This window comes from Necator americanus, chromosome I (genome assembly GCF_031761385.1).
Source record: "Necator americanus strain Aroian chromosome I, whole genome shotgun sequence".
Lineage (NCBI taxonomy): Eukaryota > Metazoa > Nematoda > Chromadorea > Rhabditida > Ancylostomatidae > Necator > Necator americanus.
In genome coordinates this window covers 23,046,179-23,065,522 of record NC_087371.1, presented here as the reverse complement: position 1 = coordinate 23,065,522, position 19,344 = coordinate 23,046,179, and the positions used below count along the sequence as shown (strand labels likewise).

General features: G+C 40.4%; 3 protein-coding genes across 5 annotated transcripts; 2 read left to right on the top strand and 1 right to left on the bottom strand.

Annotated features, from left to right (window-relative positions):
• Nucleotides 1–285: 285 nt before the first annotated feature.
• Nucleotides 286–555, top strand: RB195_006575 (uncharacterized protein; the record flags this gene model as incomplete). The annotated part of the gene is made up of 1 exon (XM_064179736.1): nt 286–555. The coding sequence occupies one exon, from the start codon at nt 286–288 to the stop codon at nt 553–555; it is 270 nt and encodes an 89-aa protein (XP_064036669.1).
• A 51-nt stretch (nt 556–606) lies between these two features.
• Nucleotides 607–9,355, top strand: RB195_006574 (uncharacterized protein; the record flags this gene model as incomplete). Its single annotated transcript, XM_064179735.1, has 9 exons — nt 607–650; nt 4,638–4,746; nt 5,519–5,674; nt 5,807–5,962; nt 6,895–7,012; nt 7,189–7,323; nt 8,621–8,727; nt 8,791–8,996; nt 9,052–9,355. 9 exons carry the CDS (start codon nt 607–609, stop codon nt 9,353–9,355), a joined length of 1,335 nt encoding a protein of 444 aa, XP_064036668.1.
• A 336-nt stretch (nt 9,356–9,691) lies between these two features.
• Nucleotides 9,692–19,258, bottom strand: RB195_006573 (uncharacterized protein; the record flags this gene model as incomplete). Of its 3 annotated transcripts, XM_064179734.1 has the most annotated exons (7): nt 9,692–9,816; nt 11,881–11,996; nt 12,285–12,426; nt 13,287–13,422; nt 15,047–15,264; nt 15,334–15,413; nt 19,119–19,258. In XM_064179734.1, the coding sequence occupies 7 exons, from the start codon at nt 19,256–19,258 to the stop codon at nt 9,692–9,694; spliced, it is 957 nt and encodes a 318-aa protein (XP_064036666.1). The 3 variants fall into 3 exon arrangements, with proteins under 3 accessions (XP_064036666.1, XP_064036667.1, XP_013307764.2); XM_013452310.2 differs by lacking the exons at nt 9,692–9,816; nt 11,881–11,996; nt 12,285–12,426 and having other exon boundaries at nt 13,282–13,422; XM_064179733.1 differs by lacking the exons at nt 9,692–9,816; nt 11,881–11,996; nt 13,287–13,422; ... (1 more) ...; nt 15,334–15,413; nt 19,119–19,258 and having other exon boundaries at nt 12,124–12,417.
• Between the last annotated feature and the right edge of the window lie 86 nt (nt 19,259–19,344).

Genomic DNA, 19,344 nt, shown 5'->3' with positions numbered 1-19,344 from the left:
GAAATGGAGCGACCCCCTTGATCGTATAGCCACAGTCACTTATTTTCGATGTATTTCCCAATAAAAATTTGCAAGCACAGATCGAAGCTCCGCTGTTTTCGCTTTTCTCATTGCTAAGTGCCGTATATACAATAGGACCAGTAATTATGCAAATTGGGAGTCGACGAAAACACCGCAGCCATGCATGGGCCGGGAGAATTCTGGTGAAAAATCGGGAACAAACACTGGCCATCCGGGAGAAACGGGGTCGTTCCGCAAGGACACTGAGCGGTAGCCAACTGGTCCATGACGTCACACCGATGGGTCTGGGCTGAGGTGGTGAGGTCATGCTCGTCGACCGAAGGAACACATGGCGTCGTCGCCATCTCGTCGCCGCGTGTGTCCACCCGACAGGCTGTGGCGATCGATGGCGAGAGAGTGCGTGAGGGGAGGAGGGCGGCCGGACGACCAGCGTACACCACACAGTACACACGACCGCCGCAGTCCGCAAACGCGGCGGCTGCTTCTCGCCCTCAAGCAGTCGTTCACTTTCTCCTCTACCTCATCCGGAAGTGACGTCATCCACTTAATTCGTTCGAACTGGACCCGTACCACCCCCAACTTGCCATGGCGCAAGACGCCGCTTTCATCGATCCTTGGCATCCAGGAAGGTAATCGATCTAATCAGTTTCTCTTTGATTTTTTCTTCAGATTGTTTGTTGCTCTCGTAAATTTTTTTACTCGCGAATAGTTCTGACAACTCTTAGTCGCTTTATTCGTATGTTTCACGACGGCTTCTTGTTTCATTTCTTCATAAAAATGTAATAACTGTACGGTGAGCGGTGTCCTCCTTATTTTCTTCCCAGCTATATTATCTAACATGCTTGGGTGGGATTAACTAACTGACACCACGTGATTTCTGTTCTTGTAATGAAGTGCCTTTTGAGTGTCACCACTTATCCGTAGGATTAAGGAAACACCAGCTGAGATGGTCACTGCATCTCGAGGCCGGTGAGCATGCTTTTCTGGGTTCTTTGTCGGCTGCTAGATGCAAACATTACGTCAGTTGTGCTGTGACGACCTATAAGTTAACAAATACATCATATTTATTTGTTTTTATCTACATTCATGACAAATTGCTTACGATTAGATAGGCATAGGGCAGGCATGCCAAAATAGGAGCGAAAAAAACAATGAGTCTTCACATAGCATCATCAGAACCAAAGAATGCCTTGAAAAATGCATCAAGAGATAAGTGACAGTTTTTCTTTCCTACGAGAAGGGTTCTGCCTAATAACTGATTTGTGCATTTATGCTTTTTCTACACCCAGAATGGAGCAAGTAATTTGCATGACGAGGTTGGCACTGTAATTCTTATTCAAAAGATTCGTTGAGACGTGATTATGTATTTTTACGAACACTTTGTGATTGCGTTTGATCAGGATAATGTTGGTTTGCAGTATTGAGTTTTGCTACACCATACTTTTTTTTAGCAGCTTGCTCTCTCTCTCTGAGCTTGTTGAATACATCAAAACCCCTTTCTTTTCTTCAATAATATGATCTAATCCTGTGTCTTGCCACGATTTGACAACCGGTCAGCTGTAGTCATGTGTTCGAATAAAGAACCCCTGTTCTTGTGATTTTCTTTGAAAAGAAAGTAAGTGAGGCGTTAACTTAAAGTTCAGAAAAAAAACTGGTAGCATTTTTTCTTTTTTTTTTTTTTTTTTTTTTTTTTTTTTTTTTTTTTTTTTTTTTTAAAATCCTACTAAAAATAAAATAGTCCGAAGTGAAATGATAAGCCTCGAACTACAAAAACCAATATTTCTCTCTACATTTTATTGTCATTTTCACTGTACACTAGTTGGGTAATTGTTACTCGTTCCATTTTTTTTTTTGTTCTTCCCTTCTATTTATTCCTACCAAACATTCATCCATATCCATCAACTGGTTGTTACAGTTCATGCGAAAAATAGAAGGGAATCGTGGAGACAAAGGCGAGCGCAAGAAGTAAGATCAATGTCACTGTCCACAAGGCCCCTTTTGCTGTGTTTGCATACACTGCGAAGGCGCGCGACCGTAGATGAAGTAGTTGGAGTTGTGGTTCCGACCTCATTCACGATACTCTTCTTTGAAACCCTTCTTTGAAAAAATGTTTTTCCACTGAAAAAAAAATAAGATAAGGAAATGATTAAGTGGAGTGGTTAGGAAGATGTTTTGTAGCACTTGTTAAGAATGTGGATTTTTCATGTTTTTGTAACCCTCTCCAAGTTGACGATGCAAGCACTTGTTTTTCTTGTGCACGTAAAGATAAAGGATAAAACTTTTGGGGTTGACTAAAACTTTAAAAAAAGTAAAACTTTTGGGCCTATATAACGACTTAGCAGGAGTCAGCCGAAAGTCTTGGTTAGTCTTGGGGGTAGGGTTTCTAACCATCTCCCGACGGCAACGGAACCTGTTACCACTGCGCTACATCCACCACCATGCACGTAAGAAATAATTAGGGAATGATTAGAAGTGAAGTTGGATGGTTGATGTGTTGACACTGGGCAGCTACGTAAAGAAAACAAGAGTATGTTTGAAAATGGAGTAAGTTACTGTATAAGAAAGCGAAAAAGGTGTTGTGACGTCAGAACAGTTGCAACACCACACGTAATATCTAATGCTAGAATAATAAAGACAAATATTCTCGTAATAAGCGGAATCACCAGCTTATGAATTATACGGCATACATTAACAGAAGGCAACTGAATGATGCCCAAAGGGGAAAATTTTTGAAAAGCTGTATGCTGTGTATCGAACGCATCCATGTTCAACTCTTCAATTTGTACAGCCAGATTACGTGGATGCAGATTAATGCTCACTTTTGATTTCGATGTCGTTCTGTCTCTTCTCTTCACACTTGTAGCAACTAATAAGAAACCTGCTGTAATTTCTCCACTATCTCGAAAAAAAAATAGAAACAGCTGCAACATTAATTTACAATTGTGGGCAAAAAAAAATCATTATCTTTCGTTTTTAAAATGCATTACTGAGTGAAGACATACTACTGCGGTGTGAAACCAATCGGGTTTTTCTGAAGTCATCAGATTTCCTATTCTCTTTGAGGAGTTTTTCAAACCAAACATATTTTGGACGGCATTCATTTTCTGTCTTTCCTTTGTAAAACAAGAATGAGTGAGAAGGTTACTGCTGCTACGTTACATGGGTACGGTTTAAAATTGCTGGCTGGTATATATCAGTAATGTTCGGAAATCTCTTTTGCAGTCTTTCTGGTAACAATAATTTAGTGCAGGAGAATGATACGGCATCGGAAACTCGGTAAACGAAGTGAAAGTTAGCTAACTTTCTACGCGATTTGATGTAAAATACCTTTATCATTTGGTGGTGATGTTCATATCATTCTGAATTAGTACAACGTGAAGTTAGACAACGAAGAACTGAAGTTTCAAATATACTTAGAGTAGCAGTTCCCTACCATCGAGCTCTCGAGGAAACGAAATGTAGAAAATTGGAAAATCGTGTTTTACCATCTCGCTCAATCATCCTTTTATTCCTTTTACTTGGGGACTCTCATCCTTCAGGGAAAAGCGGTCTTGTGGAACCGAAATAGGAGAGAGTAATCCTCTCGAAAGAGAACTTTCTCGTCAAATGAAGGGACCCACTTCTATTCATTGTTTGACGTCCATATTAAAGTGGAAGAAACCATGCACAAATATGTTTCATATCCTTGCATATTTCCTTGCCTTGCATATTTCTAGTAACTTGTTCAGTTCCATTTCTGTATTTCAAAGGTTTACATGTATCGCTCTCATTTCTTATTCGCACGGTTTCCTGGTCAATGTTCGCTTTTTGATTTGTTTTTCGTTCATGTTTCGTTCATCATATGCGTAAGAAAAGAACTGACTTTTTTGTAACCTGATGTATCTTTCAAGAGCTCAGCTTTGTAGCGGTTTTCCTATATTTTTCTTTCTAAATTGAATCATTGAGTCTTTTGCCCCCTATTTCTTCCCTACAAGCCAAGCATACCCCTTCTTAATGTAGTAATGGTCTTTCGAAATCTTCATTGTCAGTGATTTCCTTTCACGCAAAAACATCAAAGATTGCGAGTCTTTCAGAGTTATTTGTAGAAAGACTCAACTGTGCTCTACCTGCACCCTTAAAATCTTTCCATATTTTTTTTGATCGCTGTGTCAACTACATAATTCCTCATATCGTTTGTAAATAAGCGGTTATCTACAGTTTTATAATCCGGTCAAAACGACATGAATGACGAGTGTAGGTGGGGGGAATTTGCGTATACGCTCGAAACGGCGGAGTGGAGGCAGTAGTTTTAACCGAGTTGGGACCGTCGCAAACTGCAGCGATTCGTGGTGCCACAACGATTTCACCGCGGCCTTAGAAGCTACGCCCCACCAAAGCGCTTCGAGAGAAGCCGCGTACGCAATTGCGCAACCTGCTTCATGTCGTTTTGACTATACCACACTCATTCTGCATATGAAAGTTGAAGACACAGCCCCGTTAGTGCATTCACCGAGATATACTAAACACTTATCAGCCATCTGTAAACATGGAATAAACCAGTAAAAAGGCGTACTTTGAATTTTTTTTTTGTTTTGAAACTTGAAACTCATATTTTATCATATATCAACAAGTTTCAGCATGGACGATGACGATATGGGTATGTCAGCTGGTAAATATGCACGATTAGATGGAGGGGACGACTTGAACGAGAACAAAGAGCGATACGCTAGAGAAAACCACAGCGAGGTGATTATTATCTTCCACGCACATATGGTTTACTTTCTTGACGTTACTGTTACATCTCACAGAGAAATTCACTGATATTAAAAACATCCTTCGGTTGAAACTACACGGAACCTAAATGTCATTTTCCCTTTAAAACTACCGTAGATGGATTATCCATGTTTCACTTTGATGTGAAGACTTTGATTTAATGTTCTTGTGAAATGAGAAGTGGTTGTCCTTGTTTAGGAAACATTGAATTTTATTCGGGAGACTTCTTTTCCATATGTCATTAAACGGAAGTATGCTTCGATCAATACTTATTCCAGTTTGTGTTTCCTAGATATATAATTACTACCAAATTTGAGTTCACGGATGATTCAAGTAATCTAAGAAGTCTGCTAATCACGAAATAAAAATGTAATCCTGTGATGGAGTTGAGCTCTTCACGTGAACCATCGTTCCGTTAGAACGGGAATAAATTGGGTGAAAATTGGCATCAAATTGATTCTTATTCTTTGCGTTGCAGAAATAGGTCCGGCTTTGCAGCAGCTGAACTTATTGTTCCATAGTTGTTCAGTTTTCTGAAAGAAAAGCTTTTCTTTAGGTTTGCTTATTCTTCAGTTCCAGAATATAAAATATTTTCCTTGGACTTAGTACAAAGATGCGCGTTCGAGATCTCTAGTTGTATTGCATTTTTATGAGCGTTAGCTATAGTTTAGGGGCAACTATCCAAACTACGCTTTTGTATTCGTACTGTAGTCTTCAAATCACCCACATCTTTTAAATAATTCAGATCGAGAGGCGTCGAAGGAACAAAATGACACACTACATCAATGAATTAGCTGAGATGGTCCCCCAGTGTGCAGCGCTTGGGCGGAAACCGGATAAACTGACAATTTTACGAATGGCTGTTTCTCACATGAAGGCCATTCGTGGACACAATAACCAAGTATGTGCAACAATATCAATTTTATTCCGTTTGAACTAGCTTTTTTTCATTACGTAATTATTAATGCGGTAGTGATGCTACCCTTTTTGAGTTCATAGTCAGTTTTTCAAGCTAATGTTCGATATTATTCAGGATGAAAGTGGCTACAAACCATCTTTTTTATCGGATCAAGAACTGAAACATCTCATTCTGGAGGCTGCTAATGGATTCCTGTTCGTTGTTTGTTGCAACACGGGTCGAGTTCTTTATGTTGCGGACTCCATAACTCCTGTGTTGAACTTGAAACAGGTGATTACACTTCCATTTCTTTCCAAGGATCTCTTATTTGATCAAATACATACGTAGTGGATGCTTTTTGGTACTTTTGCTTTTTGGTAAACGTTCCGATTGGTAATAGCAGTCTGCCATTAGTCGCATTTCTTGCTTCCCTTCGGTTTTCTAATGTCTTCTTCGCTTTTCCTAGATATATCAAACTTAATTTGCTATCTTCATTAGAAAATTTCGTGATCATACGACTTGTCAGTGTAACGTTCCCAATTGATCGCTAATTCCCAAAATGTTAAGGAAAGTTTTTACTTCTATGGTAGCTGTAGATTCGTTTGGGTATTTTGATAACACTATTTCAAGCACATTTTGTCCGAAGAAAACGTTCTGCTATGCATAGAAGGCGGTGCGGTTCTCAACTACTCACGTATGACTTCAAACGTCTTACTGAAGCGCATCTATTGGCTGGCGTCAACTTGAGTTGTAATTTAACCGAGTGTCTTACAGCACAGACGTGTGTTGTAGATTTGTCGCAAATACAATGGATAGCAGTGCGAATATTGCAAATTTTTAACCAGACCTTATCTCTGCTAACAGCGGCTATAATCATCGACAAGAAACGTTCGTAACGAAATGTTCTACCTTCCAAAACTTCGCCTAAGGCATTAGATGTATTGTTGCTTCATTATTCCTACCATAAACCTCCATAAAATGGAAGACATTGCTAGGTAAAGGTTGTTTGTTGTAATCATATCACTAATAGATATTTGTCTGTGCAATGTAACCGCTACTCTAGCAAAAGTAGAGGAGGTTCGAAGTATACGTTAGTGATCGGGAGAGATGTTGTTTAGAGAGCAGATGGTTCTTAGGTAATGTGGTCAAACTGGAGGTTCTTTTTTTCCACTTCCTCAACTTTTTCCTCAGTTTTGCTTTTCATTTAAGAAATTCAAATTAAGGAGGACTGGATGAATCACACTATAAACGAACTAATTCACCCAGATGATCAGGACAAGATTAGAGACCAACTATGTGGAAGCGAAGTTGCCATAAACAAAGTGTTGGACTTGAAAACAGGTAGGTATGCCGAACATCTCTGCCATTATCGCTGAGCGAAGCAATCGCTGCGCGCATTGATAGTCAAGAATCCCCAACTCTTCGCCGAGTCGTTATTTAAGAAAATGCGAAGCCGTTTCTCACAGACAAAGTTGTATTTTGGCAAATAGGTGCAGTAAAAATATACTTTTTTCAAGGTACTGTTAAGCGCGAAGGTGCTGCTTCGCGTGTTCACATGACGTGTAGACGAGGGTTTATATGCCGTATGCGACTTGGACCTCTGGAGCCATTACATCGACTAAGGAATCGGAGGCCGCTATTTCAACATGGAGGTCGTTCCTTTACCTGTTTGTGTATTGTTATCTATCATTTTATTAATTATTTCCGTACCTTTCTTTATAATTTATTTCTCTACTTATTCATTTATTTTCATTTACTATTGCGTCTCCATTACATTGTAGTACTATATACCACTCTTTACGAAAAGGGTACCGTTAAAAGAAGGATCTATCCAGTTGTGAAGTAGGAACTCTAGTCTTTTTTGTCCTTTTCCATAGTCTCGATGCTATAATTAGGAATCTGATTTTGAGAGTAACCGGTAGACGTGATCTCTTATCTTTCTCATACACACCTTCAGAAATGGAACATTGTCACCATCCTAGCGAAAAAAGAACAAGTATTTTATCTCAAGAATAGAAGTACGAAAGCTATTGTAGATGCATATATCATTCATTGTCGATGAGGTAATCGCATAATTGGAAAGGGATTAGTCTCCTAATGTCGCATTTATGCACGCCAAAACCGGTCTCTATCTATTGCTAATTTTTAAATTTGATATTTAATTATAAATATTTTGATGTTTAAGGCGTTTTGAAAGTTCTTGAGCTTGTTGTTCGATCCTATGCTAATTTTTGCGGAGCACTTCATTATATATCTGGTGCAGGATCTAATAAGTCGATTACAATACTTACTATTTATACAATTAATGTACGCTAATTGACATATTCACTCCTCTCCTCCATGACAAGTTCTCATCATATACAGTGAAACTGTTCGACGCCGAAGTTTTAGTAAAGCCGGCACTCAGTGGCGCTCTTATTTCTCGAAGTAGATAATCAAATCAATCGGGGCTCTAAGGCCTAAGCATCAGTCTTAGAGAATCTATGACATGTAAACTTGAGTGACTAAGAGAAAAAGTAAGAGCTTCGAGAAGTAAGGGTGCCCCACCAACGACCCGCCATTAGGTACAGTAGCAACCATCCAAGGTCTGTGCAATAAACTCTTAGTGATTAATACGTTCGTGCAACTTTTCTTGACGTATTTAAGTAGATTGGTCCATGTGGCGTACTTCCCTTACATGAAGCCGAATTAACAAATATGAATTTATTCATTGATTAAACGCATCACCCCACGAATCTGGGGTGGTACGGGTTTCAGGCTGGTAATGCCTATACGGAGTCATAGATTGTGGGGAAGAGGATGATTTTGTTCATCTCTCCCTGTATCAGTGTAAACGGACGACCCCGGAACGCTCTTTCTTACGACGGCTTCTGTTGCGTCGAAAACCCATTCCGACATTAGACTTTATTAAAACTACAATGCTCGTATCATTTGTATCGATTTTTGCAGGTCACAACTATGTAGTTATGCATTGCACTGGATATATAAAAAATACTCCTCCCTCTGGAATAGATGCACCTCAGTCGTCGTGTCTCGTTGCAATCGCCCGACTTCAAGTGGGTGAAATTTGCGTTCGCCATAGAATTAGGGGATCGTGTAACTAGGAATAAAATTTTAAGGTGGCATCAATGCCGCTTTGCGATCCGGCCGAAATGACAAGGATATCCATGCGTATCGCTGAAGATGGTAAGATGACGTTTGTTGATGCACGACTTTCCCAACTGCTAGGACTCACCCCTGACCAATTGATCGGAAGGTTTTGGTGGCAAATCGTGCACCCTTCAGATGAACAGTCGCTGCATGACGCCTTCATAACAATGATGACGTAAGTCATAATTTACTTTTGTAATTTCACGCTAACTTCAAATGTGACCTTTCAGCCGTGATCAACAGATGCGGTTAAACTGTCGAATTCGCTCTGCATCCGATTATCGGCCATGTACAATTTCCGCCTACAAATTCTTGAACCCGTTCAATGATCAGTTTGAATTTGTTGTTGCGACTCATCACATATTGTCGGGCGATGAGGAAACATGGATTCCCACAACCACAGAACCAGGTCCTGGTTACGTACCTCCTAGTGGTGACTATTCCTCGCAGCAAGACTGGAGGGCACAAGATCCTGCTAGAGACAGTTCTAGCTGGACGACATGGGATGCGCAGGCATATCCACAACACTCGTAATATAAGATCACTATTGATTACATTATCGTTCCGTTTCTGTCCCGTCTCTCTCATGTTGATATTTCTGAGCTTTCTTCGTCTATCCTTCTCTACATATGAGTATGTGGAATGTATCTAAGCGATAAACATATGCTAGTCAAATTTTTGTTGGGGCAAGAAATAGTGGTGCTGCTTTGAAGAGAGAAGCCGGACATCGTTGTTTGGAATGTAAACATTGAAAAGCGTTTTACATTATTTGAAATAATTCAATGCAGTTGCTTTATGCAGAAGCCAATCCATTTAGGGGAACATGATTGAGCATTTTGATGCGATTTTTAAATGTGGCAGCGGAGGAGTTCAGACGCTGCAGAGTCTCATCTCATCGTCATCATCATATAGGGAGGCTGAGAACAGAGTGCGGACTAGTTCGAGCGCAGGAGGACTAATGTGGACAGCAGGCTGCACTGGTTTCGGAACGCTTTCTATAAACAAACAAACAGTACTAACAAAGTTGAAATCCGCTTGAATTCTTAATCATTCTTTCTTAGTATTCAGTGAAGGATAATATTAACACCATTAACTTCCAAAGTAAGGTGCACTAGTTCCGTGCAAAATTCGAAGAATCATCACCAGACATCTTTTAGTTCCAATACATAACAGCGAGTCTCGCTTCTCCTACAAACGATTATACAATGTGGACTCAGACAAGTGTAGCGACGTCATAGATACTAAATTTCACTCCGACCCTGACATATAGTAGGGTTAAAACGAAATGAAGCACGGTGCCGTTGTGTTAACGGTAAACGGCGCGGTGGAGGGTAGGATCATGACTGAACCCTTGGTAGCACCAATCCTCGCTGCAGTTCGTTTCGGTTCCTATCCAGGTTTATAGTGTAGAAAGCGTAGTTTGGAGTTGACACTTTTGCGCGTAGTTTATCTGACATGAAAGCAAATCGAATAGATATTCCACTAATGAAGGAGCAAGGTAACCGGGCAGGTGTTTTCAGCCTACGCCTGCATTTAATTCAGCATTGTCCTGTAGTCGCTGTTTCTCTAACACTTTCAAGGCAGAACACTGGTAAGAATTTTTAAATGATGGAACTAGGAGCTTCCATCATCTAGAAATTCTTCACAGTAGGCCGGTCGGAGCTTGATGTACATTTTGGACGATTTTGAACAAAGTGAGGCAGTAGTGCCAACACAACAAACCGAAACCATAAAGGAGACAGCAATACGGAGCATTACCCTGGCAGAAACGGATTTCTATACTATAAAGCAAATATAATCAAACACAATAGCATGAGAAGAAAATGTCATCTAACTCGTGCAAATTAAAATCTTAAAGGCATCACGCCACGAATCTGGAGTGGTACGGGTTTCAGGTGAGTTATGTCTATACGAGGTCGTAGCTTGTGGGGAAGGGAGTAAATCCGTTCATCTCTTCCTAATCGCCGTAAAAAATGGCCCGGAAGATGCAGCGCGTGCGCAAGGCTCCAACACAACTCCTCGTAGACAACAGCGCGCCGGAACACTCAAAACCGTATCTTCCGGGCTTTTTTTACGGCAATTAGGAAGAAATGGACGGAATCACCCCCTCTCCATAATCTACGATCTCGTATACGAATACTCCACCTGAAATCCTTACCACCTGAGATCCGTGGAGTGATGCCTTTAAAGCCTCTGGAAATAAGAGAGCTACCGAGTGCACCCCTCCCCAACTACATTTTCCCCACGAATACTAAGCCCCACACTATGATAAATACTATGCCTTGCTAGGGTGACAGCTATGAAGTGTGTAATTTGAGTTGGACATTTGACCCGTTTTACCAAAGCCCACCTGAAGCTCGTACCACTCCAGATTCGTGGAGTGATGTCTTTAAAAGCACATTAGCACCAAAAAAGACAACTAATGAAAAAAGGACTTCCCCATAAATTCGTGCACCGACGCAAAATTACACGAGAAACTACCCAAGAACAAGAGGAAAACCAGAAGAAGCTTATCAGCCCTGCTTTCATATTAAACGATTCTCCACCGAGGGCGTAGCACCACCCAGTCCAGTTAAGTAAGCGGCTGCGCTCGGATTGCAGCAGTGAAGGTTGAACCATACCTAGCTCTCTACTGCGTTGCTTCGAGCGGTACCGCCTACACAAACTGCCTCAGGCTTCATTTCGTTTTAAAATGACTAGAAGTTGTTATGGGCAACTATCATACACAGTAATTACTTCTTCATATCCTGAATTTGACACACCATTAACATCTGATTTGTCTGCGTAGCTCATCAGCTTTGATAATCGGCGACAATTTAATAAGTAACTGTGGCTACCTATATTGATGTATACACAATACATGTAGATATTACAATAACCTGAACGCAGTATTGAAAGGAAGAAGTACATAAAAATGAAAACAATCTGACATGTTGATTCCGCAAACTTTAGAATTGATTTGTAGACATCTTTGGAAAAAAGAGTCCAGGCAAGCTCTGTTTGACCATTTTTAAGCACGATGACCGAGAACCAAACTTGACAATGTAAAATCCGCTTACTCACGTCCAGTGCAGTGACATTCGTTACATCCTTCTCATGCGACGAACATTCGAGGACATATGCCAAAGTCTCCCTCTTTGTTCGTAATAATACAGTGAGTACCACTCCGCCTGATCTAATGCGGTTAAAGGGATGATCACTACGACAATATTTAAAATGAAAAAGGCTCTCCATCTGATACATCAAAATTCGCACTTCGAACTATTTATTCTATCTAATAGAACTGTTACAATAAAGAAGAATTAGCATGCTGTTTCGATCCCATCAGAAAGATAAGGAGCTGGATATTCCTCTGGCTTTCTCCAGTTCAATGCAATAGGATCATTTGGTCGAACAACGTCGTAGTAACCGCGGTACCACGGCTTCACTCCCTCAGTTCCATACTTGTTGAGTTTGTACGCACCGATCATAACCCCTGCTACACCGAATGTTGCAAACATGATGGTCTGTTCGGGATACTCCTTTATCAACATGTGCGGAAGCGCTTTCCAGAATCTGATAATCCTTGTTGTGCGAGACACGTGATACATCGGCATCCCGAATTCCTTAAAACAATTGAAAAAGAAAAAAAAACAATCCACAGGCTTCCAGCGCTCAGACTTTACCACTTCTAATCAGATAACAGCCTTCAGAACTCTTGCCATTAAACTATCAAGATGATAGTCTCAGCGCACTAGCCCACCGCATACGAAGTAGCAAACAAACCAAAACATAATATCAGGTATTACTACCACTATCACATTCACGAAAAACAACAGAAAATAATTTATACAAATTTGGAGTGGGGGACTGAATAGTTTCTTATATCTACAATCATTGTCGTAATCCCTTTAACTTCCAATTAATGGCTTAGCTTAGAGAAAGTCCCTGCTTCGATGAAAATTGGGGAATTTGAAAACTATAACAGTCTCGAAAATAACAACACACATCCAGGAATACTCAAGATGTGAATGCGGACTGGTGCACTACAACCCAACAAGGTGAACCTGTCAGGTCTAGAAAATGAATATCAGTTGTGCATGCTGTAAGAAAACAACAAGGCGTAGTCGCTTCGGTGGTTTGTACATCGACAGCATATAATAAATAGCTATGAAGATGTTACAAAATTCTATAAATGAAACAGAAGAAGAAAACGCTGAAATACCACTAGCTGGGAATTTATGAGAGATACGACACTGAGTTTTTCCTAAGTTATAGGATGTCCTAGCGAATGCAACGTCATATGGTGCACTGTTGACAAATCAGGTGGACGAATTTAATGATACTATGGAAACTGATCACTTTTATTCATTGCAGTGACCAACGTTACTTCATCCTATGATCTTCTAAGAAAGCACGATGAAAAAACGAAAATAAATCTATCAACAAAACATATAACAACAACAAACAATTCAGCACTACTAACTTTCATGTCGTTTCTGTTCTTCAAGTAAGAAATCCGTAGCTGTCATCTTACATGTTTTATGTTTCGAAAACTCTGGATTTGGCAGTGATGCTGCGTTCATGTCCGGTGGCAACCATGTCATCGGTGTCCATTCGCCCTTGAATTATATATAGATACATTAGAAGGTACTCATAAAAAATGTCACTAATACTGCAAAAACACAATGGTCCTCAGAATAAGTTGTCCTGTCGAAACAACGTTCATGGTAGGAAATTCGCAGACGTAAGAAAAACTGGAGAAGCTTAAAATAATCCCGATAAAGTAGCAAGTAGCTGAAGAGTGAGGCAGGGGAGAACACGCAGTAAAAAATAAACGAACTTTATACAATCCCCCAGCATACAGATTATTAAGTACTTTAGGCCTGGGTACTGTTTTCAGTTGAGCAAAATATAACAGATATCAGAATATTAAAATATTTCGGACACCAACATAGAAGAACGGTTTCTCCATGTTGTTGGATTACCATTGGCAGAGTAAACCGCCACCAGAACTCTTTCAAAACGAAAACAGGCGCAAGGCAGATAATCCCATAGGGCTGCTGCATTCACTACGTTGATTAAAAGAAATATTAGTATCTATTAGTAATCAAAATGTTGCGCTTGAAATTTCTAGCGAAAAGGGATGTGGCCTCTCTTGTAAAATGCAAACATTGATGAATATAGAATCTTCTTTTCTAGAACATTTGTCGGGCATAAGAGTTGTCTTCACTGTCTTAGCTGTGTTGGTTTTGAAAAAAAAAAATCGAAATGGTTACCCTGCTGAAAACAAGCAAGCAGTGTATGTCTACTGTAGGTGAATAGCAGAAAAGTAGTGGAGCCATTCTATCAGAAATACGCAAAATTGTACACGAGGCTGTGCAGTGTATCTTTGAATAAGGGGGAAGCTTTAAAGTTTGCAAACACGTGCATCACATCTATGAGAAGAATTTGAGACATTAAAAACCATGACTGACCAGGTAAAGAAGACTGAACTCACAGTCTTATAGGAATGGTGCAAGCAGCAGAGGTGAACAAAATCATCATGTTATAGAGAAAGGAGTAAAAACGGGTCAAATGTCCAACTCAAATTACACACTTCATAGCTGTCACCCTAGCAAGGCATAGTATGTATCATAGTGTGGGGCTTAGTATTCGTGGGGAAAATGTAGTTGGGGAGGGGTGCACTCGGTAGCTCTCTTATTTCCAGAGGCTTTAGAGGCATCACTCCACGAATCTCAGGTGGTAAGGATTTCAGGTGGAGTATTCGTATACGGGATAGTAGATTATGGAGAGGGGGTGATTCTGTCCATTTCTTCCTAATTGCCGTTAAAAAAAACGGCCCGGTAGATAGGGCTTCGGGCGTTCTGGCGTTCTACAAGGAGTTGGACTGGAGCGCTTCAGTCTTGTGCGGCGCCGCATCTTCCGAGCCGTTTTTTTACGGCAATTAGAAAGAAATGGACGGAATCACCCTTCTCTCCATAATCTACTATCCCTTATAAGAATACTCAAATCTGCACCACCTCAGATTCATGGGGTGATACCTTTAACTTACTTTTTTTCTCTTAGTAATTTTAGTTTGCATGTCATGGATCCTCTAAGCTTAGGCCTTAAGGCCTCGATGGATTTGATTATTTACCTCGAGAAATAAGGGCGCCACTGGGTGCCCCCTCCCCCCAAGTACATTTATCCCATATTCGCCAAATACCACGATAATGATAGTAAAAAAAGAAGAGATAAACTGACCTGTACAGAGGGTGTAGGTGAACTCTGGCGGGATTCCAACTTCATTAGTGCTTGACCGCTTCGAGAAAACAACAGCATTACATCTCTTTCAATGTCAGACATGCTCATATTCTTAGCATTCAACTGCACAATCCTTCCATTACCATATTCTGCACGAATAATAGGAATCGAGTTGCGAACAGGCTGTGTGTACAATACAACGGATGGCCACTGTTCCCCTGAGTGAAGAAAAAACTGAGCACTAAGGATATGCATAAATGGATTGAAGACAAGAGATAAAAACCAACCGAGATCTAGTAGCTTATTTTCGATGAAATTCCGAACTCCCACACTATCCTCACTCTGCTTGCAAAAGCGGAATGTGATTCTTAAACAATTAACATTAATCGCAGCAAAAGCATTCAGTGCAAAGTTCGCACCGTAGACTTCATATCAGAAGAAATAAAGGAGTCAGCAAATCTGTATTTGTCAACATTTAAGCGTTCCTAGAACGATATTTCGCGCCCAGGTCTAGACAGAAATTCCCACAACAACATGTAACAGAAACGAAATTCTCATGCAAGTGATGGTGGTGTATGGAGTAAATCGCAAACATGGAACGCACACATGATCTATATATGTAATAGGAGAGAATGCGAGATAAGTCCAACGTTTCATTGAAGAAAAAACAACAATTTCTACTGAAAACATTTTCGACATTGGTTGGTTACTTGTTTCGTGAGACTCGAGCGTTGCTGATGTTGTTGTGCAGTGTAGCGGGGAAAAATTGTATAGATTGTGCAAAAATGCCAATTGATACAACTGAATGTTGCGTGAGCTTGGTTCTAAGGAAATGACCCCACTGTTACATGAGGGAAGTACAGACGGGTCAAAACGACATGAAGCTTAGTGCTGTTGCCGAAACAGAAATAAAACTTTGAATGATACAAAATGTTAAGAAGCGGAATCATCAGATGCTATGAATAAGCCAGTACACAGCTACTCTATGGCCGCATAAACTCACAGTGATAGTAAGCTACCTGCCTACTGCTAACTGTTTACTCCTTCTTCTCTATTTATTTCTGTTCATGAGAGATTCCTGGGAAAAAAAAAATCCATGATAATCGCTTGGTAAAGTGACTGCAGAGATGTAATGTCGCATGTTCAGAGAAAATGATTACCACGTTTCCATTCATTTCTTGTCTTTTTTTTTTTCTAATATTTAGACCGTAAGAATTGCTGGAAGTGCTTGCTTCTCAATAGCCCAGACAAAAGATTTACCCGTTCCTCCAACGCAGATACATAAGAGAAATCGCTATTGTCAAGACCTTGTCACAAGTTTTTGAAAGCACACTTCATTTCATTCCTTACCATTTCGTAGCAATGCTATTACTTTCTTTCTTTGCGAGTCAGAAACTATGCACGTATGCCTACGAAGCGCTTTGCATAATTCATCGTATATCTATTTCAATGTTTATGAGAGTTGCGTAGACGGGCTAAGAGAGGAAGCTTATTCTGGAGTGCTGCGCTATTTACCGAAAGTGGTCACACTTACTTAAAGGCAGCATACCACGAATATGACGTGGTGAAGGAATCCGCGGGAAAACCTAGAGTTAGGGTAGTAGATTCAAGGGTTAGGGTGGTTCCGCTCATCCTCCCTGATCGTCGTAAAAAACGGTGTGAGAACCACTTTGGTTATTACGAGTTACGTTAGAACGCTACCATATGTACACGTTCAAGTCCGTTTTGCAGCCTATTCAGTGGTTTTACTTGAATAGGCTGGTGAAAAGACATCACAGGTCTTCGACCGATCGCATGGATCGCGTGATCCCGCGAATTCCCTCCTTACGTTAGGTTCGTGGCATACTATCTTCAAGTAACCATTCATTCAATAATCTCTTCAGATTCCTTGATTCGACTAAAAAACGTTAACGAATGTTTATTAAAATAATGAAGGATGTGAATGAAAAGAAAACAGGGATATGCACCATTACAACATATGAAGAGTTTGAGTAGTTGTAGTCAAAGACTTCATGCTACCTTCAGGCAGTTGACCTTTTAGGTTATAGGATTTGGCGATTTACTGGACGACAGCACCCTTTTGAAATGTATGGGAATCTTTCGCCATAAAACTGTGCAGGTTATATAGTTCGCGCATTCCCAATGCGTACACTCGAAGGCCTGGTTGCGTTTAGTTAAAGGCATCATCCCACGAAGCTGGGGTGGTGCGGATTTCAGGTGGGTTATCTCTATAGGGTGTCGTAGATTATGGAGAGAAGGGTGATTCCGTCTGTTTCTTTCTAATTGCCGTTAAAAAAAAAACTCCGGACCGTTTCTTACGGCAATTAGGAAGAAATGGACGGAATCACCCGAATCAAACTCCTCTCCATAATCTACGACCCCGTATAGGAACTCTCCACCTGAAATCCGCACCTCCCCAGATTCGTGGGATGATGCTTTTAAAGCAGGACCACCACGAGCAGATTGCAATCCAACTTGAACGCGACCCCGGAGTTTCATTATCATGCTATATAATAACGCTATATAATAACGCGCGCTTAGTCCGTTTGTGTGTGTGCGTGTGCGTGCGTGCGTGTGCGCGTGCGTGCGCGTGAGCGCGTGTGTGTGTGCGTGTGTCTGACTGTCTGCTTCCAAATTTACAAACCATCATGCTGTATAATAGCAGGGTTATTCTGTCACGTTTGTGTGTCAGTCACGAAACTCCAAAACGGCATGGAATTGATGCGCTAGCGCCGGAAAGCTATAAAATAGGGCGAGACAGGTCCTATGACGTCGAACTGATGCACCAGCGCCACAAAGCACATTGGGTTGGGATGGATCCAGTTGCATGTAGGTTGTGTGCCGTTGTGCAGTAGTGTCGCGCAATTAGTTCATGTGTATTTGGCTAAGAGTAAATGCGACGTTGTGGTGGTTCATACCCATGGCCACTGCACGTTGCGTTTCACCTCTTTGACTCCTCAGCTCTATTTACTTGCACGTGCGCCTCACTTTGGTAACGTCTTTTCTTCAGATGTTGGAAGCAAGCATTTAACGGCTGTCTAAATAGTAGCCAACAGTTAACGTAATCTGACGTAGAACGTTATCTTTATCAGTACGAAAATGATATGCACGTCATTTCATGTTAACATATTTCCCATCATTGCTAATTGGTGTGAAAAAAGAAAACCCTTCAAATAATGTTCCCAAAATGTGGAGACTCTAAAGAAATATAGATGTACGATCAAGTTTGAGTGTTCTCCAAGTGTAGAACTGACACATTTAGAGAGAAAACTATGAAATCTTCCATCTATGAAATCTACCCTATTTTTATGAGGAAAAAATTGAAGGAAGCATTGATTTAAAAAGAACAATTCTAATTTTATACGTGTCACTACTGTTAATTTTTATTGATCGGTGAAGGCGAGCGAAGCGAGCACCATAAACAGTCTGAACGTTCAAACGTTCAAACATGTACTACAATATATTCTGAAACAGACAAAGAACCCTCTTATTCGGAAGTGAACGCCGTTTCCATGGAAAAAGAAGGTTCGGGTATGCTTACATTAAAACCAGTGCAAAGGTGGTTTTATTCATGCCTTTTGAGTAGCTAGGAATTCAACTTTGCAAAAAACAGCAAATAATCCAAATGTACATTACCTTTTAGCTCTAGCTATGTTTACGTCTAAACATGTAGAGAAAGCATCAGAAAAAAGCTCGGGCGGGAGCCTTCAGGTGTCACGAGGACCTTCACCTTTCTGTGAAGTGTCGACTGTTCTAATTGATTTTTAGGATTGATTGAATGCATTAACCTACACAAAGTAATTGATTACCATGCTAGACAAAATTAGTTCCTGTAATTTGTTTAATTATTTAATTCTTGTTCGATGAGACATCTCAAAACCCTTAGGAACACTTTCCCTACTACTTTTCATGATCGCTAGGATTGAAAACTAGAATTTTAGAGGTTGTTCGCTAAAACAAAAACCTAAACCTACATCTCCATTATCGTTTGAGTTACGAAGTAATATTTGAATAATTCGAAGCATTAAAAAAGAGGAGGAAAATAACTAATTCGTCACGAATGAAATCATACCTGTGTATTTGAGGGATACATCTTGAAACTCCATTGTATAGAGGCGCTTCCAGAAAACCAGAAAATGTCCAACCATAATTAAGAGCTTTTGCAGCTGAGTAGACTGTCTTTATACGATCTACCCGAGGAAGGGCCGGCATCCTTTCGAGTTACGCACTAAAGAGTTGTCTCTTTGCGGCCTTCATAATCAATTCTCCTCCGTAAATGCTGAAAGAAAGAAAAAAAT